The sequence below is a fragment of the Protopterus annectens genome, chromosome 7.part0 (genome assembly GCF_019279795.1).
Source record: "Protopterus annectens isolate FY-2018-M chromosome 7.part0, PAN1.0, whole genome shotgun sequence".
NCBI lineage: Eukaryota > Metazoa > Chordata > Ceratodontiformes > Protopteridae > Protopterus > Protopterus annectens.
Window position 1 is genome coordinate 1,075,537,506 of NC_056739.1, and position 25,452 is coordinate 1,075,562,957.

At 39.8% G+C, this 25,452-nt stretch overlaps 1 protein-coding gene across 1 annotated transcript in view; it reads left to right on the top strand.

Annotated features, from left to right (window-relative positions):
• Positions 1-25,452, top strand: part of LOC122806875 (calcium/calmodulin-dependent protein kinase type 1-like) — a 1,135,755-nt gene that overhangs the window by 212,298 nt on the left and 898,005 nt on the right. The window contains exon 2 of the mRNA XM_044077647.1: positions 3,316-3,442. Within this exon, the coding sequence (XP_043933582.1) occupies positions 3,357-3,442 (86 nt within the window). The 5' untranslated portion in view covers positions 3,316-3,356. The remainder of the gene's footprint in view (positions 1-3,315; positions 3,443-25,452) is intronic.

A 25,452-nucleotide genomic window follows, 5' to 3' on the forward strand; every position in this document is an offset into this window, starting at 1 on the left:
GAGCATATTATAGATGAGATTAGGCTTTGTATTGATGGAAAATCCCATCATATTTGACAAAGGAAAGAGTGATGGTGTGAGGCTGAACAGACAAGGGGCATATTGGTTAAAACAATAATCAGAATGTTTTCTTCAACTGCATTTTTAAAAACAGTTCCAATCAATTAATTTTATTGATCAGAAGTTGGCATTGGATGCATTTATTATAAGAAATATAACTGTCCCAGTTTTGTGCAGGGTAGGTAAAGTAGTTCATAATGATAGCATTATATTTCATTACTAATTTCTCTGAGTCAGTGTCAGTGGGGTATTCTTCAAGTTCTTAGTGGGTTGAAGAGGATGTGTGGTAGCAACCCATTACATGGTAGTCAAGCATTTTGGTGGTTACAGAGGTTCCTTTCTCTTTTCCCTTGTTTGTGTTGAGTGGTCTTGCGTTGACTGATTTAGATGTAGGTAGACATACTGCTAACAGTCCTGCCTGATCTAAAGGAGTGGAAAGCATTACATTCAGACTGTGTCTTATTCCTTCTGTGTCATGGAGCTGGCACAAGGCACAACAAAGCCATGCTTAATTTCACAGGTATTGGGAGAATTTCAGTTTATTACCAGTTTCTATTCTGTACACCATTGATTGGTTAGTTTATTTGGCTAGTATGTGCATTTCTTATTTTAATTTGTTTTGTTTTGCAGTTCACTTTAGTATTAAATAGTGAACTACAAATCTGAATTGGTTTGATTGTGGCTGTAGGTTCATGACCTGATATCTTAGATGGACTTTGTATGTAACATAAATTTTTTTTGTCACTTGATTTCTTTTTCTGCCACTAGGCATTGTTAGACATGTTTCTAGTTTAGGAAACAAAGAAACAAATGAATTGTGTTTGTTGACTTTTGCCTTTTTTTTTTTTGTGAGAACAGTGAAAGAATGAAAGCAGTCATGGTCTATGCTCTGTGAAGGTGTACGTGCATCCATTTTTATATGCACACTCTACGGAACAGAGAGCAGACGGCTGCAAAAACTCTCCAGGTGTTTCCTTAAAGTAACACATTCTGCTTCCGCTGTTGTTAGCTAAAACATAAAACAATTATACCAACAAGTATGGTGCTTTCTTTTAGACAGACATAATTATTTTAAATATACATGTAAGATCCGGATTGTATAGGTTATATGTTTATACTAGGCTGTGGGTCATGTAAATCATTTCTAGTTTAGCCTCAGTATCCAATTTCATCAAAACCCAACAACACACAGTATCTTCGAATTAATTTCTTCCCCTTTTAATGAGGGTTTGTGGGTGGCGATGAGTGCTTACACTCACACAGGTAACTGTTAAATGTTTTGTGTAGTCTTAAAGCATTCATTGAATATGTGCCGGTCCAACACATATTATGTGCATCTGTTTACATTTGTTGAGTGGGAATGTCCAGTTGGAATGTTCCCATTTTAGTGTAGCCCTGAGAAGAAGAGCTCCAAACATTTATAAAACACACAGACATAAACATACAGATATGAGCTATGCTATTAACTGTGTATATACAGACAGACTAATTGATACAAATTTAGTTAAGCTACTATATTTCACATCTACTTACTAGTAAACAATTGACTTCATATACATATGCAGATGTAATAGAAATCTAAATGAGCTCGTAGAGTTTCATTTTACTTACTAATGACAAACATCTGGATTATACAGTCAGCTGAGAAGGATATGGTTATGTAAAATGTATATAAATACAACATTGTACAACCTTTATCACACTGCAGTTGCTTTGCAGTTGTCTGGTGAACTGCTGCTTTTTGCATGTTTCAGTGTAAGAGCTTTTAAAGTGGACCTTACTATAAAGGTGAGATTGTTCCAGAGTTTGCATGCACACAGAGCTTGCATCACATTTTGAGTAATGTGCTTCTTCATACCTGTTTGTGGATTTGGAGGTATGCACATGGCAGTCAGTAGAGATCTGGAGCACCCCAGTGCATGTGCCAGGTTAGTATCTTTGTTAGCAATGGATGCTTCGGAGTGTAGGCTTGCCTGTGACCAAAATTAAGCCACATAGATTATAGGTTCTGCCCAAAGTTAAGCCAGTTCAGGGTATGTAAAGAAAGTCAGTGGTGTATTTTCTGTGATAGTCTGGGCTAGCTGCCCTTGAGGGCCATCTTAAGTAGACAATTTCCCTCCAAGAAGAAAGTCAAGTCCTGTACCTTGTGTCTGTGAGGTAAAGATCTTAACCATTACGCCAGTCCCCGAGTTGTGACCAGTCTGGAAATTCTATTTTATCCTAATCTAGGCTTGTCTTTTAGGGGTAGCTATATGCTAGTGAGCAGATATGCTGAGTTACACAGTTAAAAAACATAAGTATACAGTTGTAGTAGTTTGTCTTGCACTGGACAGATGCAATGTTTGACCCTATAAAGACATTCTAGTTTTTGTTGGTTTTGGTCAAGACAGAATTTACACAGAGCTCTAACTTCACCTGATTATTAATAATTCCTTAGGAATTTAGTGGCACCTACTACCTGAATTCCCGAATCACTGAATGATAGTAAAGATGCCAGATGATGTGGAATTGGATAACGAATCATTATCAGCTGTAACATTTACACTCAAAGAACACTGGATTTGTCTTTCCAGCACTAAGGCGCATTCTTATTGACAAAAACAGTACTTTTAAATAATTGAAGCATTATGTATCTTAGTATTAACTAGAAATGAAGCATTATCAACAGTAAATGTGATTGCATTGTGTTCAAGTTTGGCAGTTTCTTAGTGATTTGTTATATTATTAATAAATACTCTGAATAACAGCGAGCCTGACAGTGAGTGTTAGTAGGCCACTTTGTGTCATTGCAGGCATTGATTAGACTGCATTATTCTACCTTAAAGACTGGTGCCTATTTAAGTATATGAGTAACAGACTGTAGGTAGAAAGAATGTTAACTAATGTGTTATGATCAAATATATCAAAGGCCTTTGATAGTTTGAAAAATAGTAGTGTAATAACCTGTTTGCAGTTTAACTGTGCATGTATGAACTTAACAACAGCCCTCTCGTAACTCTTTGTTTATTTTGTTGGTCTGAAGTCTTGTATCTCATACATTAGTTTATTGCTATTTAGATATTACAACAGTTGTGAGGAGTGTGTCCTTTTCTGTTGGCAGGACAAGTGTATTACACTGACTGCTTCTGCCTTGAAAAAAATCACAAAAGACTACAACTAGAATGTGTTTTGCAGAGAAAGTGTTTGCCTAGGAATCCAGAAATATATAATGTATACTAACAACACAATATAGTTATAATTTTTCCTTCTTTTTAGGTTTACATTTGTGATTCCTAAAGTAGAAAAAAAGGGTTAAAATGCCACTGGATGAAGATGGGCATGCCTGGAAGAAAAAGACTGAAAACATTCAGCAGATTTACATATTTCGGGATGTGCTGGGGACGTAAGTTTAAAATTTCACTTTTCATATTCAGGAAACACAGTGTCCTCTCTTTTTATAAACTACTTTGTATTTGCTGAGATGCCTGTACAAGATATTTTGTGTTAAAACTGACTACTATTATTTAAGATATTTTGCATTAACAAACTATTTTCAGTTTGGATAAAATTTGAAAGACTGTAGTAAATTAGCAAATGATGCAAAATAGCTCAGGGAATCAGGGGTTTCCTTTCCTTAGTACCATGTATTCAATTAGAAATTTAACTTCCTTACTACTCTGTTCGGTTTGCCATAAGGTTATAGCTTCACAGTATATAAGCAGATGCTGAGTTTCTGTCTAGTAGTTTGGAGTTTATATAGTAGCGCATTTTATGTTATTGAATTCTTTCTGTTATGTGAGTGAGAGCCAACATATGCACTTGCCTTTTTAAGGGTACCCAGTAACACTGATTTGGTTAAGTAGATTGCTGCGAGTTGCAGAGTGCACCTGTGAAGGTTGAGATATTCACACTCTAGTCATCAGTATGCAGTATATCTACAGTTCATTGTCTTAGCTCAGTAAGTCCTTCTACCAGAATTTTCTAAATGTATGCCTTTGGTTCTGTGTACAAAGTGTTGTACATGTTGAGAATGTGTACGACTTGGTTTTGTGAGTATAACTTTCCAAGCAGTTGGTGTGGAGTGTCTGACCCTGATTCTGTGTGTGTGTGTGTGTGTGTGTGTGTGTGTGTGTGTGTGTGTGTGTGTGTGTGTGTGTGTGTGTGTGTGTACAGACATGTTTTCAGTGTCTTCCAAGATGTTATGAAAATACACATACACACCAAACACACACACACACACACACACACACACACACACACACACACACACACACACACACACACACACACACACACACACACACACACACACACACACACGCACACTTTTCTCTGATTCTGTTTATGTAATCTCACAGGTACATTTCTGATGCTTGGTTCTATATATGTGTATAAGTATACAATAGATATTTTGAATGTCTGTTCCCTGGTTCTGTGTGCATGGCAGGTGTCCTGAGTATCTTTTTCCTCATTTTGGGGATATAGTATACAAACAGATATTCTGAGCATCTGTCCCATGAATACAGTAATTGATATTTTGTGTTTTATGATTCAAGATGGACAGTAGGCAGACAGATGTTCTGGATGTGCATATCTTGAGTTTGTGCTAGTACAGCACTAACATTTGTTTTGAATATCTGTCCACTAGTTCTGCATATGTAATATAAATCTGTGATTTGGTTCTGTATGTGTAATGTACAGACAGACATTAAGAGTGTATGAAATTATGGCTATAAGTGAGTAACACACAGATGTCCATAGTGCATGGCATTGCTTCAAGACCTCATGATTGTAGGTGTGTAGCAGAGGCAGATGATCTGAAAATAGCTTCATGGCTGTGGGTTTGTAGCACAAGAAGAAAATGTGAGTGGATGACCTAATGGCTGTAGGTGTGTGTAATATAGCAACACACGCTGAGTGTACCTGATGGCTATAAGTGTGTGTAATATAAGAAAACAGTCTGGGTGTATGACCTGATGGCTGTAGGTGTGTGTAATATTGGAAAACAGTCTTGAGTGTATGACTGATGGCTATAGGTGTATGTAATATAGGAAACAGTCTGAGTGTATGACCTAATGGCTATAGGTGTATGTCATACAGGAAAACAGTTTGAGTGTATGAGCTGATGGCTATAGGTGTGTTTAGCACAGGAAGACCGTATGAGTGTGTGACCTAATGGCTATAGGTGTGTTTAGCACAGGAAGACCGTATGAGTGTGTGACCTAATGGCTATAGGCATGTGTAGTATAGGAAGGCAGTCTGAATGTATGATGTAATGGCCATACGTATGTGTAGTATAGTAAGGCAGTCCGAGTGTATCATATAATGGCTATAGACATGTGTAGCACAGGAAGACAGTATGATTACATGACCTAATGTCTATAGTTCTACAACAGCAAAACATTTTGTGTCTGTCGTAGCTGTAGGTGTGTAACCCACACGCAGTTATTCTGACTGTATAAACTCATGGCTGTAGATGTGTAGTGCAGATATGTAGGTGTCAGATATTCAGACTGTGTAACCTCAGTGCTGCAAGACTGCAGCACAGGCATTTATTCTAAGTATAAGACTTTATGGCTGTAGGCATGTAGCTCACAGACAGACTTTCTAACTGTATGACCTCATGGCTGCAGGTGTAAAGCACAGGTGTGTAGGTGTTTAACACATATGCAGGCATTCTAACTGTATGACTTCATGGCTGTGGGTAAGTAGCACACAGGAAGACACTTTGAGTTAACAGTGCCATGCATGTAGGTGTTCAGTATGTAGACAAAGACTGAATGGTTGCAGTTGTTTAACACACAGACAGACAGACTTTACAACCGTGTGACCTCATGGCTGCAGGTTTATAACATGGATATGTAGATGTATAACACATGTGGATGTAGGTGTGAAATATAGAGATCAAGACCTCATGGCTGCAGGTGTGTGACACACAGCCAAACATCTAACTGTATGACCTCATGGTTGTAAGTGTACTGCCCATAGTAAACAATGTCATGGTTACAAGTATGCAGAGTAGAGATGTTCAATAAACTCATATTTGTTGGTGTGGATTGCTAACATCATAGCTATAGGTGTGCATGCATACATTAAAATGTGATGGATGTAGTGTATAGCACACAAACGTGGTCTGTGTATGTCATTATGGCTGCAGGGGAGCAGTGCACATATGTTAATCGATTCATTTTTGTAAATGTGCATTCTTTGGCAGATATTCTAAGTGTATAACATCATGTCTGTAGATGTCCAGTGCACAAATTAAGACCTCATGGCTGTAGGTATGTAGCACATAGGCAGACAGTCTGGCTGTATGACCTCTTGAATATAACTGTGCTGTACAGGCATGTGTTCTAAGTGTACAACCTTACAGTAGTTACTGTGCAGTGCATAGATGTTAACATCTCAAGGCTGTAGCTGTGTAATGCACAAGCAGATATTCTAACTGTATGACCACGTAGCTTTAGGTGTGCAGCACACAAGCATGTGTTGTGTGTATGGCATCATGACGCTGTAATACAGTATGTAAATGTTAAGACTTCATAGGTATAGTTGTGCATTGCATTGGCAGATGTTCTAAGCTTATAACCTTATGGCTGAATTTGCTTGACAGACAGGCAGATATTCTGAGCATATGAACCAATGGCTATAGCTGTGTACTGCACAATCAGTTAACATCTTTGTACATGTATAGTGCACTAATAATGTGGATATTTATGCATCTGCCCCATACAAGTGTTTCTGTTGCATGTGATACCGTCAGTTTGCATTATTATTGCAAAATGTGTTCTACATGAGTATTTTTCTGCCCATAGTACCCTCAATTACAGCCAACCATGTGCATGATGCCATTAGTTAATGTGAACCTTGGATGCACTCTCCTAGAATAGCAGGATTAATATTTACCCCGAATGCAGTAATGTAAAGTATATGTTATGCTGTAGGTGACTTCTAGCCCTGAATGATGCACCTTAGTTTGGTATTAGCTTTATAAACAGTATCCTAGTTTAGTATTTGTACTCTATGTAAGTGTTAACCATTTTAAAGTAACTAGATCACTGTTAGTCATGTATGCAGTATGTGGGTAATGCTGACTATGTATGTAATATCCTGTGCTAATACTAACCATGTGTGTAGTACCCCAGAGTAGTTTTAACCCTGTATGTTGTACTCTAAATTAGTGTTTTCCATCTATGTAGTACTGTAGGTTAATATTAGTCCTATTTGCAATGCACTATATTAGTATTAGACATATACCCAGCATCCAGTGATAGTGTATGCCCTTGTACAGTACCATGGATTACTGCTAGTTCTAAAAATGGCACCCTAGCTTAAAGTGTTCACTCTGAGTACAGTACCCCAGATTGAGGTTTTTCTTAGGATTTTTTTTTTTTTGTGGTTGAGTGTATTTGTCCCATGAGGCATAAGGTTTGATTTCAGGGAAGATCCAAGGAGGTGGTTATACTTATTATGGGTAATCTGGTAAGAAATTTCAGGAAATTCCCCTTCTCTGCCAAGACTGATATGTATACTAGTGGAGAATGGCTTGTGTGGAGAAGGAGGAGAAGCTTGAAAGCTGCAGGAAGTTTGCCAGTCACAGGGTACTTCTGAGAATCAGGAAGTAAGCAGAATGTGTGAAGAAACGTTGAAATACATGCAGTATGGATACTAATGGGAGATTTGTCTGAAAAGCAAGGAGAATCAGCACAAGCTAGCACTGAATGTAATACCAAGAAAAAAATGAAGGCAATTGTTTGTGGGCAACACTAAACACATGAAGCTGGATAGATTAAATATAAAGATGGCTTGAGGGCTTAAATGTTAATGTGAAACATGCTAAAAAAACCTAAACAGATCACATTAAGTCAAAGGGAGTGAGCACACAATAGACAAAAGTCTTAACAGACTTTTGAGTATAGCACTTAGAAAAAAGCTGAAAACAGCAAATGAAAAACATGTGCTAAGGGATATTCTAAAGATAGTAAGTTTTAAACCTTGTGAGTTTTATGTATGTATTACTGCAGCAGCAGAAGGTAGATATGACATTAATTTTGAGGCATTGTTTTTTGTTAGAAAATTTTAGTCAAGATCTTAAGAAAAGGCACATCTACCTGTTTCAGACTGTTTTGTTAACCCTATTTCAAAGCCTGTATTTGAAAGATTTAATGTGCATCTACGGAATAAGGCTGTAGAAATGTGGACCTACTGAATGAAGCTGTAGCATGAACAGATTGATTTAGTTAGAAAAAAATTGCACTGTGTTATCATATACAGTAATAATAGTAAATAATTGTGATAAGTGGGAATTAGGCTGAGGCTAAATCTAACATTCTAGATGGGAGAGTTTCAAATCATTTTCTTGGACTGTTTTTATTGGGAAGAATATATATAAAAAGTTCAGGGTACCATTGAAGGGCTTGGGAATCAAACCCTGTACCACAGGAACAATACAAGAAATAGCCTTAACCCTCTCCTCCAACTCCCAGACTCTGTCGCTCTCTATGTATGTATATGTATACATGTGTTTATATAAATGTATATACTGTGTGTGTGTGTGTGTGTGTGTGTGTGTGTGTGTGTGCGTATGTGAGTGTGTGTGTGTGTGTGTGTGTGTGTGTGTGTGTGTGTGTGTGTGTGTGTGTGTGTGTGTGTGTGTGTGTGTGTGTGTGTGTGTAAGTAAATATATAGTATCCAACGAAACACCTGCTGTAAATATTGTAAAAAAAAAATCATTTAGTGTAGGCTGTGGTAAAATGAGATGCTTGTATTATGGAGACCTTAGTAAAATATGTACAAATTAAAAATGTAATTCTTATCAAGGCAGCAGACATGAATATAAAACTATGACAGCATAAAATACCCAGGAAAAGGTGGTAAAAAATACAATTTTAGATGTAGCTGCTGAAAACTGAAACAGATGAGGTAAGACTAGAGAAAACATGTATAATAAATAGCGTGAAGTAAATATCACGAACCCTGAAATTGTAGATGATTTGGTATTCCCCAATGGAAGAACGTGGCTAAAAGAAGGAAATGGTATATTAAGGAGGGAAATGTGAAAATGCAGATGGCTGGTTTCACAACATGACGAAACAACAGATGACAATGGGAACAAATCTAAATAGGAGAAGTAAGAAAAACAGTAGATGAATAAATAAACTAAACCTAGGAATGCTTAATGTAGATGTTTAAAATCTTTAAGGAGGAAAAGGATGTTTGTTCATGACTGAGAAAGTTGATGTGGAACACAGTTTTCTGCAAGAGCTACAGTGAAAGGATTAAAGTCCTGGGTCAGGACAGTTCTAATAGTCTTTTGCTAAAAAAGCATGGAGGGAGTAAGGATGCTGTTTAAAAAGGATATTAGGATACGTTATATATTGTGCATGAAGAGAAGATTTGGGTTGTAGGTCGAATTTCATCTGAGGGGGCATTTTGGATTGAGGTTGATAAATAATCACAGATCTGAAAAATCAGAAGGAAAGGTTAGAACAGCTGGATAAGGTTCATCTTTTTATGTTTATGTAAGAAATAGTATGGTTAGGTGAATTTAATACTAGGTTAGTGAAGCAGACCAGAACTAAAAGTTGGAATGATGGTGAAATTGTAAGAGGGTCTATGAGAGCATCTAATTTGGATAATGGATGTATATTAATACAGGTATACAATTCAGATGTGTTGGTGGTAAAAGAAAAAAAAAGTTATCAATTGTTTATACTGTTTTCAAATAGAGCTTTCATATCTTGCCAGTTTTTGTGCATTTGGCAATTGTTTTCTCTCAGGGTCACATGAAACAAATGCAGTGCAAGTTTACCGCTCATAGGCACTCTGAGATAAAAGTGTAGCAGGTAACTTTTCTTATAAATTATTGTGACTGAAATGAAAAGATCAGAGTCAACTTCCTCACATCACTGAAAAAAATCTTAACTTTAATACAAATGAAGGAAATCATTTTAGCCCCCTTCAGAAGTGATATGCCTCTTAGCACACTCACTGCCTCGTGCAGGACTTCATTCAATGTACAAACATTGATTAAGATCTCACAATGTGAAACATCTGCACATTCAGCATTTAGCTAACACTTCCACTGATGGCATACTGTAATCGAATCTTTCTGATTCTGTGAATAGAGTAGTGAATGTAAATAGTAAACCTGTCTACTTATGCATCATCGATAAAAAGCCATTGTACATGCTGCAGTGTAAGCAAATGGAGCTGAAACACCCCAGGCAGTAGCAGGTCAGCCACCAAATGTATCTGCCTTAGGAATTCTTCCATTGTGGCTATCATTCCTGAGCAAACCTCTGTGTCACTGGTTCCTTTTTCCGTGTATTAATTTAAGAAAATTCTTCAGTGACACACAAAATAAAATAAAATGTGGACAGTTATTGATGCTTTTTGCCATTTCAGTATCAAATTCACCTCTTTTTGAAAGAAGACGTCTGCTAACCTATCAGTGTTAAAATAATTCTGCCATAACATTTCTTAAGTTTTATTTTAACTTTACAGTGCAAAGCAAAGACTTTACACAGGGTCACTGTTAATCTTTGGAATGATGCTTCAAGGAGAATAGATCATTTAAAAAAATTAACAAAGTTGTACATCATTGACTTAAGCAAAGTACTCAATTAAAACCATTTTTGTGGAGAACAAGCCCATCCCTGCAGTCTCCACAAGGGTGGGGTTATGTCCCCTCAACTCCAGCATCTCTAATTATGCTAACTGTGAGATTGCTCAACACTAGGGAAGGAGATCCTATCCCCCACTGTAACAGGATCTCACTCTGCTCAATAAGATGTTTTCTTTATTATACAGAAATCATTGAAACTTGCTCAGTGATTACACTCTTGCTATAAAAACTAATTGAATGCCCGAATAGTTCCCCTTTCAGTGTTGTGTACACACATTTTGTCAGTAAAAAACATCTTCACACTCTAGTACAGTAAAAAATAAGAAAAACTCCATACCACAAGTCATAAACAAACTTTTCATCCACAGTTTAAGTGCTTTCATTCCAATATAACAATAACTTCATCAGAAACAATGTATCAGTTTTACTTCCTGGTTTAAAAACACTAAAAGGCACCAAAAGTGCAACAAGTTACAAAAAATTAAAGGAATGTCACCATAAAAAAAAATATATATATATATATATATATATATATATATATATATATATATATATATATATATAAATCCAATTACAAAGTGTAGAGTTTAAAAATGCAGAAAGTTACTTAGTTGAATCAGACAAAGGTTAATACTGCAAACAAAGGTTCTTGTAGTAGCACCTGTACTTTTGATACACCTATGGATCTTATGGTGTTAATAGACTACATGGAGCAGACAAAGGAACAGTTTATCTATTTTATAGCAGCTTTGGAGAGTTCAAACGGAGCTTCCAGGAATTTCAGTATTCTTGATTCGGGGACCGGTGTTGATAATAGAACATATGCTGCCATTGTGAGTACCAACAATGCATCTCTAACCCCTACCTGGACCTGCTTTCAGCACCAATCGACAGGCCAGGCTAACAACAGGTAATTTTACCAGTTTTGACATTCAGGCTGTATTTGCTACTAAACATGCATTTAGTTGTAACACTTATACTAATGGAATTGAACGGTTGGTCACATTTGAGTAGCGGGTTCTCAGAGACCCTTCTGGATAGTATTGGACAGTTTGAGAAATTGCTTACCAGCACAAGACTTTAAACATGGGCAATTCTTTCCTAAGATTTTGAATTCAGCACAGGAGGTTTGTTTGTGACTTCTGGTACAGTGTTTTTTCCTATTTTGAACTCTAGTACAGTAACAGCAAATCATTTTACATTTGAGCGATGCTGAGGTAGTAAGAAAAACTGAACATTACTAATGTGTTGTCAGAATGAAATAATTAGACAGTGAAATATCAGATTCACTGTCTACAACAGTACCCAGCATTATGATTTGGGTTAAGTGTTACTCAGTTTGTCTCTCACAGTACACATATTCTGTTACATAGGCTGGTCTCCTTTCAGTGTATTAGGGAATCTTTTAATGATCTTCTTCTCAATATCATAGGGGTCAGAGATCCAGTCTGGTGCAGAACACAAGGTTATATCCAGTGGTATGTTATCAAACTCATTTGGTTGCATCCACTTGAAAAGATTTTTAAAACTCAGTCATTTCTTGTCAAGGTATGTCTGTTATTTGTATTGGTAATTATGGGAGCCATGGCTTTTATGACCTTAAAATATTTTGCTTGGTAAAGAGGTGAGTGTTTGTTCTGGCCCACTTTTTTGCAATAACGCATTCTGTCCCACTTCAAGGTTATACACCATGGTCTGTCTCTTGGCGGAACTACTACAACTAATATTAAAAGGCATGGTGTATAAAAAGTCATATGATGTTGAAGATTGCAAACTTTAAGATGATATCGCCTATTAATAGTACAATAGTGCACACACATGCATATTCAGTCACTCTCACATGGCACATGTGTGTGCATGTGCATTCATGTGTGGATGCCCGTGAGCATCCCTTTACTGGCCCATTCAGGATAAATGTTTATATTTTGCCCTTTGCATGCTGAGATGGACTCCAGTTTCCCTCACAGCCTTGTACTTTTTCCATGAATAACTTGATAACGAATGAATGAATGTTCTGTCTTAACTTTTTTTTTCTATTATATGTTATCTATTGCAGTATTACATCACATGGTAAGTTACAGAAATTTGCATATCTTCTTACTGGACTTATTGTGAGGAAGTCACAGTGTCAGCCTTCTAAATTCATAGTTATGGCATAATCTTTGTCTTATAATAACTGTTGGCGATTCCAATGACGTACGTGAGCACTCAGGCTTTGTGAGCACTGAAAGACAAGTAACTATACATCTTGTTCTTAAGTAGCAATGTTGTAAACAGGAACCTTCAAATACCACCCTTATATAACATGATTCATTCATCTTCTCTGTATGTGCGAACCGTCTTCTCAGCTCATTTTTAAATGTCTACAAGAATAATTGTGGGTTTTTGAATTTCAAGGGTATGTCAGGCTTTTCTACCATATGCTAAATTGTATTACACAATATAAAATGAGCTGTGGATTATTGACTCTTTCTAAATAGCTCCTTTAAGGTATTGCTGCACATGCTGTTTTTGCTTTCATGTACAACGTCTTTATCTCACATGCAACACATGATTCCAGCCTGTAACCCTGCTCACCATTGCATTACATCTCTCTGTCTGTCTGTCCATTGAGATGCCAGCAGTGATCAGAGCGATCAGAGCTTCCAAGCTGCATAGAGGGAGAAGGACTATGTAATGTGAAAACAGCCCTTCCCAGTGCCTTCAGGCAGGCTACTGTGTTCCCCAAAGTAATCATCTTTGAAGTTTAAACACAACACTATTAAGGGTATTTGAATACTACATTGACTTGTTATGAGTTGGCCTGCTGTTATTTCTTAATGTTGTGTAATACAGTCACACCCAGTGACATTCTCATTTTATTGCAGACTACCTTGGTATTCTTCCAAGGCCTTTCCTTTGCCAAGGTTCACTTTTTCCTTTATGTTGAGATGATTTCAGTAAGACATACAGAATAGAAAAGATTGGCATGGGAAACTCGGGGCTGTAGAACACATCCAGATAATAATTATTACTAGGTCAGGTGGTGGTGGTTGTAAGACTTAAAGCTTGCTGTTTTATTTCACAGTGTTAATGCATTAGTTTCTGAGCTAATGAGATGCTCAGGTATTCACTGACAGTATATGCCAATTTTCAAACAGAATGAAGTGTAGGGTAAGTAACCTACTAGTTAAAAACATAAATAACCTAGTCATTAAAAGAAAATAAGAAAATTGTAGCCAGTTTATCAAAGAACCCTAATACAAGTAATTTCCTAGAACCAAGGGGGGTGATTTTAGACGTTATATAGAAGAGAGGGAGGTCAAATGGCAGATAAAATTACAAGCAAACCATTTTCCAGGGCTGAATGAAATGATCCCCCTTAAATGTATTCTTCATAGAAAAGCAGTTTTAGGATAGTAAGGTGTAGGGATATAGGTAAAAGTGTATTTATAGTTCATTGTCCGTTTTAAATAATTGTTTTTAGTGTAACAGTTTATGGTTTTATTGTGGTTTTAAAGATGGGCTTTAATGTTTAATTACTTGTGTGATGTCATTTAATTGTGAGTATATAAATTAATCGAGTGGCCCTTCAAAATTGATTCTGATGAAGTCCCTGTTTTAGGGGATGGAAGCGCTCAATCAGTGTCTCTTCAGTTTTGTATAATTAAATAAATAGATTTGCTGTTTCAAGAATTCCTGCTGCTGTCGGTGTTTTTATGCTTTTGGTTGCCAGTTTATGGACTGCTTTTGCTCCTTTTTGTGTGATATGTACTTTTTTAACAAGTAGTTTTCATGCAACATAATTTCTTCAATTTATATTAAAAAAAGACTCTGCCTGTCATGGAGGTTCTAGAAGTTATGTGAACGAATTTAGGTGAAATTCTTGTGCTCATAATTGCATTTCCATTGCTCTACGATGCCAGAACAGCCTTGCAAACTCTTCATTGATTGTTGGCAATGCCAAACATGGCATCATGTTTAGAAGAATGCGCCCAGAGATTTTTAGTTAGGTGGTATTCTGGAACAGTTCCTGAGTGCCAGCCAATAAAGAGGCAGAATTACTGGAATATGCTAGCTGTTCTCTTTCATTGCTGGGTATCATGGAATAGCTGATGATGTCATCGTGATGCTGTGCAGCTTTGCCAAAATGCAAATTTCTAAAACTATTTTACCTAAAACTTGTTTCTGGAAGCCATCGGGCTTCTCCAAATAGGTAGTGTTATCTGTTTTTGTGTGATAAATTGAAGATATGTTAGATGATAAACAGTATTTTTTTTAAGAGTTTAATTTCTCAAAGCATGGTCAAAATGTTCAGCAAACATGCTGTCTGTAATTAAACATTTAGGACTGGTGTACTTTTGTTTTTTGTAAAGTTATGAATTAGAATGTGTTCTGCAAAGTAACAAAACTAGAACTACCATGGCCTGTTCTCAGCTAAAGTGTGTTTCTGAACTTTTATTCATTGCAGCAGGTCTGGCTTCTTCTCATAGGTTTATGGCAGGTTACTAGGCTGTGGCCCTAGGGCTTTTACAAGCCTAGCCATGTAAAACCCATGTACCCTAATTGACCATAGTTAGATTGTTAGAAGAGCCATTCTATGATCTTGTCATTGAGGGACATAAGTGCCACCCCTAGGGTGAATTTACTGTCACCCATCCAATTGTGAAGGTTGCGCTTAAATAGGGTCATTGAGGAGTCCTGCTTCATGTGAAGTTGGAGCTTATTCCAGAGGAGTGGCAGTTTCTGGGAGATATACCAGTCTCTCCAGCATGTTTTGTTAATGTCACAGGCTAGGTTGAGATCCTTGGAGCGAGTGACTCTTGTCCCATTTGATTTGCAGATGTGCAGCATGTCCATTAGGGCAGGGTCAGAGACTGCTCTGTAGGTCAGGCACAGGTCGTCTCTCAGCAGCCTGTATGATACAGAGTACAGTGATGGGGTTTTCAGTCTTTTCATGTAAGTCACATTTTGGAGGACCTGAATTCTCTTGGTTAGAAGCCTCTGCGGTCTCTTCAGTTGCTGCAGGTGTCTGTCTGGTGAGATACATACAAAAGGGAGCATTGTACTCAATTAGTGGTCTGATAAGGGTCAAGTACAGTGGAGTTATAACCTCCTTAGTCTTGGATGTGATGCCCTTATTTATGAGATGCGCAATGTATAAGGCTTTCCTTACCACTATGGACATATAGTGATCAAAGATTAGATTACTATTTACCTGTGTTCCCAAGTCTTGCACCACTGGTTTGAGCTTAGAAGGATGCTATCTGTATCATGCTATCTGTATCATAATTATCAGGGGTACTTCTTTGCCAAAGGGGATAATGAGGCATTTTTTTATGTTTAGTTTTAGTCTGTCACTTTGACACTAATCATTTGTCTGCATCACTCCCTTATGTAATACGTTTACATCATTGAGGGTCTTGATGATTGTGCCTTGTTTGCAGTCACGTGCAAACTTGCTAAGTCACAGGCCATCTACTTTCACCTGAACCTCAGAGAAATAGATTCCAAACAGCAGAGGGCCCAGCACAGATCCTTGCCATACCACACTGTTAATTGGTATACTGGTGGAGGTGGACTCCCTAACTTTGACAGTGTGTGTTCCATCCATGAGCTAATTGGCTACCCATGTATGGCATAAAGGCTAATCCCCAGCTGGGTGAGTTTCTCAATGAATCCTGAGTGGGAGACTGTGTTAAAAGCCTTGGCTAAATCAAGATAGGTGGTATGTACTGCTTTGCCCTCATCCATGGCTTTGATGACATTCTCAAAGAAGTCCACCAGGTTTAATAAGCAAGATCTACACTTGATGAAACCGCATTGGGTGGGGTTAAGAGTTTGAAGTTCGCCTGTGTCCTTGTTGATAAGGTCCATGATGATTCTTTCCATGGCCTTGCAGATAAGGCTGGTTAGGCTTATGGATCGATAGATGTTCTTCATGTTTCACTGTTGCAGTCATCATACTTGGGTTATTTGCCTGCAGGTAGCCCTCAGTCGGCCCGAATACCAGAGTCTTGGGATTTCTGCTTCTGATGCTGTCACCTATTCCATGACGTCAGGTCGTCAGGGGTATAAAACATGCAGCCAATGCCATTACATCAGTCTTTCTTGCCGAAAAGGAGCCCGAAGCAGAAGCAGTTCACAAGTGCCGGTCGGCCGCTAACTGAAATTTTCATTTTTTCGAGTTCCAGACCTGAAGTCTTCTAAAGCTAAATACCCTGTTAGGGATTCTTTTTTCTTGCTCTAACTGATGTCAGAAAAAATTAGCAATTGTCTTGCCTGTAGAAAGCAAATACCTCACAGAGATTTTCATTCTTACTGTGTCACCTGTTTAGGCCCAGACCATGCTGTCCCTCGCTGTCAGTTTTGTGCCTTATTTAACACCCGAACCATTTGTCGGTGGGGTATTTTTGTAGCTAAATTCTTTTGCTCTCATTCTCCGTATTCTGAAATGGCTTCAGTAACCATCCGACAACTGATCTTCTGAAAAATCGCAAAGACAAAGACAGAGACAGACTGCATAGGTCAAAAACTGCCGACGACACTTCCGTTAAGCTTGTCGCCAGTCTGCCAGTACTCAGTGAAGCGCCTTGAAAGCCCCTGATACCCGCTTCTGCAGATTCGCAGGCCTCTACTGAGACCCATTTGGAGTCCGGTATGCCATGAGATGCTTCTTCGACTATGGAACCTGTGGATGTCTCTACCTTGGATGGGTCTGGAGCCGCTCTGCAGGCACCGGCTTCTAAGGGTGTATTCTGACCTACCGATATTCATATTAAACTGACAACTTAATTTCCAAATAAAACTACTGTGTTTCTCAGGCCCAGAGTTCGCACTCCACCTAGAAAACTGATGTCCAAAGCGCATGCTCAAGCTCCCATGCCAAAAAAACAAATGCTTAGAATGGCTAAAGACCTTATTACTCTAATTAGGAGAAGCCAGCCTTCCCCTGCCAAAAAACAAAGAACTGAATTTCCTTCTGATTCTACAGACCAGGAGTCTGATGACTCTGACCCTTCTGATTACCAGGACATACCGTTGTCTACCTATGAGGATTCAGATGCAGAGGAATCCATTCCCTCTGCCTCCCTTCCAGAGGATTTTTCTTTTGGTGAAACCTTGCATACCTTAAGAGAGGATTTCCACTGGGAATGCCTGGACTATCCTCAGTCCAAAAAGAGACTCAGGGAATTTTTAGATTTGCCTCAGCACAGGCCTCTAGCTATACCCCCTGTCCTGGATATTGTAGCTGATGTCTTCTTGGAGTCCAGTCTTACTCCTGACACCTTACCACCAGCTCCTAGAAAACCTGACAGGTACTACAGAGTACCCGACTCTCACAAATTTCTGTTTAAGAATCCTACTGCGGATCCAGAGACCATTTCCCAGGGACCTAAAGGCATTAAGGTTACTACAGCCAAAAACCCTACCCCTTCAGACAGGGATTCTAGAGCTTTAGACAAATGGGGTAAGCAGGTATATACTTCTGCAACTCTTGCCATCAGGGCTTTGAATTGCCAGTTTCACATGTTGAAGTACCAGCAACATATTATGGAGCTAATTATACAAAAAATGGTGTTAATTCCAGATTGTGCAGAAAATAAAGATTTACAAGAGTTAATGCATTCTGCAAACCAAGTAAGTAAACATACTTTGGAGTGTGGGTCTGATGCCTTAGAAGCATCTTGCAGGGCTGCTTTCACTGGATCCGTACTTAGAAGGCATGCTTGGCTAAAGGAACAAGTCTTGCCTGACCATGTCAAAGCAAAATTACTAGATGCGCCATTAAATCAGGAGCATTTGGCACAAAAGCAGAAGACGTTCTTAAAAAGATGGAAGAAAAAGCTAAATCTATGCAAACCATCAAAGATTTCTTACAGGTGCAGCCACCTAGATTCAGTAGGCATTGGCCTTCAAAAAACTGGTCCTTTCCAGTCCTTCTCAGGCCTTCTCAGTCCAAACACAGGGGAAACAGACCACCAAGACTACATTCTCAGGGTATGCAGAGATCTAAACAATGGAGTGTTTCTGCCTCAAAACCAGGGAGTGGTAAGCCACCCCCTTATGGAAAAAGTTCACAATGACTTTCCAATTATCCTTCCCAGCCATGCCCAAGTACTTGCACCCCTAGGAGGAAAACTCACCCTTCATGCAAAAAACTGGATGTCCATTACTCAGGACCGATGGGTTCTAAACATTGTATCCCAGGGATACAGATTCTACTTCCACTCACTGCCAACACCAAGCGGGTTGCCAGACCTTCCTCCACACCAGTGGGAAGAGGCTCAAAAACAAGTAATTTCCCTTCTCCATATCAGGGCTATTCAGCATGTTCCAGCAGAACAAAGGGGACAGGGTTTCTACTCCAGACTGATGCTCCTCGTGTTGAGAATTGATAGATCCAGGATAGGGTGCCAAGACCTCTCTTTTCTGGGCACCAGGAAAGTACAGTTGTGTACACTTACCATAAATGTAGATATTCAAGTGTATTTATTGTTTCAGTCATTACATTTGGGTTATCAGCTTGCAGTAGCCCTCAGTCGGCCTGATTAACAAAGTCTTGGGTCCTCCGTCAGTTGCTGTCCCTTATTCCATGACATCAGGTCTTCAGGGGTATAAAACATGTAGCCGATGCCATTACATCAGTCTTTCTTGCTGTGCGGTGCCTGAAGCAGAAGCAGTTTGCAAGTGCCGGTCGTCAGACTCCTGAAATTTTCATTTTCGAGTTTCAGAACCAAAGTCTTCAACTAAAGCTAAGTACCCTGTTGGGGAAACTTTTTCTTGCTCCTTACCGATGTCAGTTAAAGTTAATAATTGCATTACTTGTGGAAAGCAAATACCTCATAAAGATTTTCATTCGTACTGTATTCCTTGCCTAGGCCCTGACCACGATGTACCTTGCTATCAGTTTTGTGCTTTATTTAATCATTGCACTGTCCGTCGTCGGTATATTTTCACTTCTAAATATTTCGGTTCTCGGTTTAATTATCCAGAAATGTCGTCGGTTAGCCATCCGACTACTGGAATTCCAAAAAAACACAAAGATAAAGACAGAGACAGGCTGCCAAAGTCAAAAACTGTCAACGACGCTTCTCCTAAGCCAGTCACCAGTTCGCCGGTACTCAGTGAGGTGCTTTCACAGCCCCTGATACCCGCTAATTCTGATTCGCAGGCCTCTACTGAGACCCATTCGGAGTCTGGTATGTCACGAGATACTTCAACTATGGAACCCGTCGATGTCTCTACCTTGGATGGGTCCAGAGCAGCTGTGCAGGCACTGGCTTCTGAGGGTGTATTCAGGCCTACGGATTTGCATATTAAACCAATGCCTCCTTCTCCTTTTAGGCCTAAATCTCAAACCATGCCTAAAAAAATTGCGCCCAGGCCACATGCTCAGGCCTCTATGCCTATAAAACAAATTATAAGAATGGCTGAAGATCTTAAAACTCTAATCAGGGGAAGCCAACCTCCCCTTCTAAGAGGCCTAGGACTGAAGTTGTTTACTAATCTTCTGACCAGGATTCTATTTTTTCTGATTCTTTTGATGATCTGGATTTGCCATTATCTACATATGAGGATTCTGATGCAGAGGACTCTATTCCCTCTGCTTCCCCTCCAGAGGATTTTTCTTTTGGTGAAACCTTACATACTCTAAGGTAGCATTTCCACTGGGAAAGCCAAGATTTTTCTGATTCAAAAAGAGGCTTAAGGATTTCTTACTCCTGCCTCAGCATAGGTCTTTAGCTATTCCTCCTGTACTAGACATTGTTGATGATGCCTTTTCGGAATCTAGTTTGACCCCTGATTCTTTGCCTCCTGCTCCCAAAAAACCTGACAGATATTACAGGGTTCCTGAGTCACACAAGTTCCTTTTTAAAAATCCTACTGTGGATCCAGAGACTATTTCACAGGGGCTCAAGGGCATTAAGGCTTCTACTGCTAAAAATCCTACCCCTTCTGATAGAGACTCCAGGGCGCTGGATAGATGGGGTAAGAAGGTTTGCACTTCTGCAACCTTGGCCATTAGAGCTTTAAACTGCCAGTTTCATATGTTAAGGTATCAGCAACATGTTTTTGGATTGCTTAAACAGAAAATGATGTTGATTCCTGACTGTGCTGAAAATAAGGATTTACAGGATTTAATGCATTCTGCTGAACGGGTTAGAAAACATACTTTGCAATGTGGATTTGATTCATTAGAGGCCTCTTGCAGGGCTGCTGTTACTGGGTCTGTGCTCAGAAGGCAAGCTTGGCTTAAGGAGCAATCTTTGCCTGACCATGTTAAAGCTAAATTGTTGTATGCTCCCTTAAATCAGGACCGCCTGTTTGGCAACAAGGCTGAGGAAGTTCTTAAAAAGATGGAAGATAAAGCTAAATCTATGCAAACTGTTAAATATTTCTTACACGTTTAGCCTCCTAGATTTAGAAGGCACTGGCCCTCTAAGAATTGGTCCTTTCCAGCCCCTTCCAGGTCTTCTCAAGCCAAACCCAGACACAGCAGAAACCCCAGGTTTCAGTCCCAGGGGACACACAAGACTAAACAGTGGGGGGTTTCCACACCCAAATCAGGGAGTAGTAAGACACTCCCTATGGAAACTGTTTCAATGACTTGCTTTTAAAATTTCCAAGCACTTCCCAACTGAATGCTCCTTTAGGCGGCAAGATTGGTCTGCAGGCCAAAAACTGGAAACTCATTACCCAGGACAAGTGGGTTTTAAATATAGTGTCCCAAGGATACAGATTTCACTTCCACACCTTACCATCACCAAGCGGATGGCCAGATCTACCTCCAAATCAGTGGGCAGAGGCCCAAAATCAAGTACTCTCTCTCTCTCTCTCTCTCTCTTTTAAGCATGGAGGCTATTCAGTTGGTACCAGAAGAGGAAAAGGGACAAGGTTTCTATACAAGACTTTTTCTGGTACCCAGAAAAGGCAATACATGGCGTCCTATCATGGACCTTTCCACTCTAAATACCTTTCTGGTGATTCCAAAATTCAAGATGCTGACTTTTCACCAGCTACTTCCTATGCTAGGCAAAGATGCATGGCTGGCAACACTCAACTTAAAAGAAGCATACCTGCACATCGCTATCAGGGAGTCTTGCAGAAGATACCTACACTTCAAAGCAGGCTACATGCACTATCAGTTCTCTGCACTGCCCTTTGGCTTATCTACTGCATCCAGGGTATTCACAATGTGCCTAGCTCCAGTCATTGCATAGTGCAGGCAAAGAAATATTCAAATATACCCATACCTGGACGATTGTCTAATTCAGGCGGAAAGCCAGGACATACTTTTGAATCATCTGACCTTTATTCAAAGGGTACTGACTTGTCTAGGGTACACCATAAACGAAAATAAATCACACCTGGTACCCTGTCAACAAATTATATTCCTAGGAGCAAGCTTGAATACAACTTCCCAAATGGCTTTCCTCACGCCAGAGAAACGGATTCTTTTGACAACCTACTTCAAACAAGTGGCCACAAAAGCTCAGTTATCTGCAAGGCAAATACTGCAAGCCTTGGGGTTCATGGCCTCCTGCTTTCTTCTAATTCCATATGCAAGGCTGCATATGAGGAAACTGCAATGGTATCTCAAAAGCCTATGGTGTCAACATTCACAAGATCTAGAAACAATGATTCCTATCATACCTTGCCTACGCCTAGAGTTCCTTTGGCGGGCAGAGGCCTGCCACCAAAACAAGGGACTACCATTCACACTACCCCCTGCCACCCAAACCTTAACAACAGATGCATCAGACTATGCATGGGGGGCTCATCTGGCAGGGAAGTGCATTCAGGGCAAATGGAACCCAAGTTAAATGCACCTACACATAAATCAAAAGGAAATGTTAGCTGTACAGAATGCTCTGACAGCCTTCAAGGACCACATTCTTCCAGGACAACTAATGGTAAAGACGGACAACACCACGGTCATGTGGTACATAAACAAGCAGGGGGGTACCCAGTCTTACCCCCTCTGCAGACTAGCCATGATATTGTGGAACACAGCCTTGAGCTACCAGATGAATCTACAAGCTCAATTCCTGCCAGGACAACTAAATACACTGGCAGATGGACTTAGCAGACACCTCATGGACCCACACAAGTGGAAACTGGACCCAAAGATTTTCAACATGTTGACAAGCAAATGGGGGAGCCCAGATATAGACCTGTTTGCCTCCCCCCATAACCATCAATTGGACAAATTTTGCACAAGGATTCCCCACAAACTAGCTTGGAAAGTGGATGCTCTGTCCTTCAGCTGGAAAAAACTATCAGTTTATGCCTTTCCTCCTCTACCTCTGCCCTCCAAAGTACTACTCAAGATCAAACAAGACAAGCCAAGGACGATCTTAATTGCACCAGACTGACCATGACAACACTGGTACCCCTTCCTGCGCAGTGTGTCATGCTTGGCCCCATGGCACCTGCCTCAGACTCCTTCCCTGTTGTTTCAGTAGGAGAACCAGGTTCTGCACCCTCAGATGCAAACCCTGAACCTAGTAGCCTGGCTGATTACCTAATCTCTCCTTTACCACACCTCAGCAAATCAGTGATGGATATCATTTTAGAAGCTAGGAGGCCTAGTACTAGAAAATCTTATGCTGCAAAATGGAAAAGATTTTGTACTTGAATCAATCTCAAGGGATGACTGCAGCAGTGCCCAATTTACCTCAGATTCTACAATATTTGACTGAGATGCTTCATAAGGGCTTGTCTTTTTCCTCCATCAAAATCCATGCCTCAGCCATCTCAGCTCATTATAACACAGAGCCACCACTCTGCTCTCACCCACTACTCAAGCAATTCCTCAGAGGGGCCAAAAATTTAAGGCCACCCAGGAGAGCACCAACATCTGCCTGGGACCTTAACTTTGTCTTCTAGATACTCACTCTTCCTCCTTTCAAGCCAGCTGCTACTGCAGATTTAAAATTCCTTTCCTGGAAAACAGATTTCCTTTTAGCAATCACTTCTGCAAGATGGGTATCTGAATTAAGGCCCTTATGGCAGTGGTGCCTTTCATCATCTTTCATGTTGACAGGGTGTCCCTCAGAACGAATCCCTCCTTCATGCCCAAGGTGGTATCCAGTGTGGCTCTTAATCAGTCCATTCATTTGCCTACCTTCTTTCCTAACCCACAGAACAAAGGGGAATGGATACTGCACTCCTTAGATGTGCACAGACAAGTTAGATTCTACTTGGATAAGACTAAACCTCAAAGGAAATCTGAACAACTGCTGGTGGCATTTGCTGCAGGGACAGGGGGGAAAGCTGTTTCAAAGCAAACCATTTCAAAATGGATAGGTCACTGCATTAATTTCTGCTATAAGGACCATGGAAAACCTATCCCACAGGGCATCAGACCCCAGTCAACCAGGGCTGCATCTACCTCTACAACCTTTCTCAGGGGCGTCCCTACAAGGGGCATTCTAGAAGCTGCTATCTGGAGTTCTGTATATACTTTCACCAAGCATTATCATTTGCCAATTTTCTCTAAATCCAGAGCTGGTTTTGCCACTGCAGTCTTGCAGGGCCTAATAGCTGGTCCTAATTCTATTTAAATTCCTCCACCCAACCTTAGCTTTGGGAATCTATCCAAATGTAATGACTGCAACAGTGAACCACAAAGAACATAGCACAGTTGTGTACACTTACCATAAATGTAGATGTTCGAGTATATTCACTGTTGCAGTCCTGGTTACCCTCCCTCCAGTCCCCTTTCTTCTTTTGGCTATACCTCTACTCTCACTTACTATGCTCAAAAGATTTTTAGATTATTTACTTTTTTGTTGGAGGTATATCCTTGTATTATTGATTTAACTGCTTCCCATTAGGGGGGCACCTGACATCTGGGGCAAGAAAAACTGATGTAATGGTGTCGGCTGCATGTTTTATACCCCTGACGACCTGACGTCATGGAAGAAGGGACAGCAACTGATGCAGGACCCAAGACATTATTAATCAGGCTACTGCAAGCAGATAACCCAAATGTAATGACTGCAACAGTGAATACACTCGAACATCTACATTTATGGTAAGTGTACACTACTGTACTTTCTCTGCATTTCCTTTTGGCTTATCTACCGTGCCCAGAGTATTCACAAAATGCCTGGGTCTAGCTATTGCATACTACAGGCAGAGAAATATTCAAATCTACCCATATTTGGACGATTGCATGATTCAGGCGGACAGTCAGGAATTGCTACATCAGCACCTAGCATTTGTAAAAAGACTTCTAACTTCACTAGGATACACCATCAATGAAAATAAATCACAATTGGTGCCCAGCTAACAAAGTGTATTCCTGGGAGCAAGCTTGATCACAACTTCCCAGATGCCATTCCTCACTTCAGAAAAGCTGATCCATTTGACAAACTATTTCAAACTAATGGCCAACAAAACCCAGCTATCTGCAAGGAAAATACTGCAAGCCCCATGGTTCATGGCCTCATGCATTCTGCTAATTCCATATGCAAGAGGAAACTTCAGTGGTCCTTAAAAAGTCTCTGGTGTCAACATTCTCAGGACCTGGAAACAGTTATTCCTATCATATTTTGTCTAAGAGCAGAGTTCCTTTGGTGGGCAGAAGCATGCAACCACAACAAGGGACTTCCTTACACTCAACCTCTCGCCACCCAAAGCCTGACAACAGACACATCAGACCATGCATGGGGGGCTCACAATGCATTCAAGGCAAATGGAGCCCAGAACAAATTCTCCTGCATATCAGTCAAAGAGATGCTAGCTGTGCAGATTGTTCTGACAGTCTTCATATACCTTATACTTCCAGGACAGCT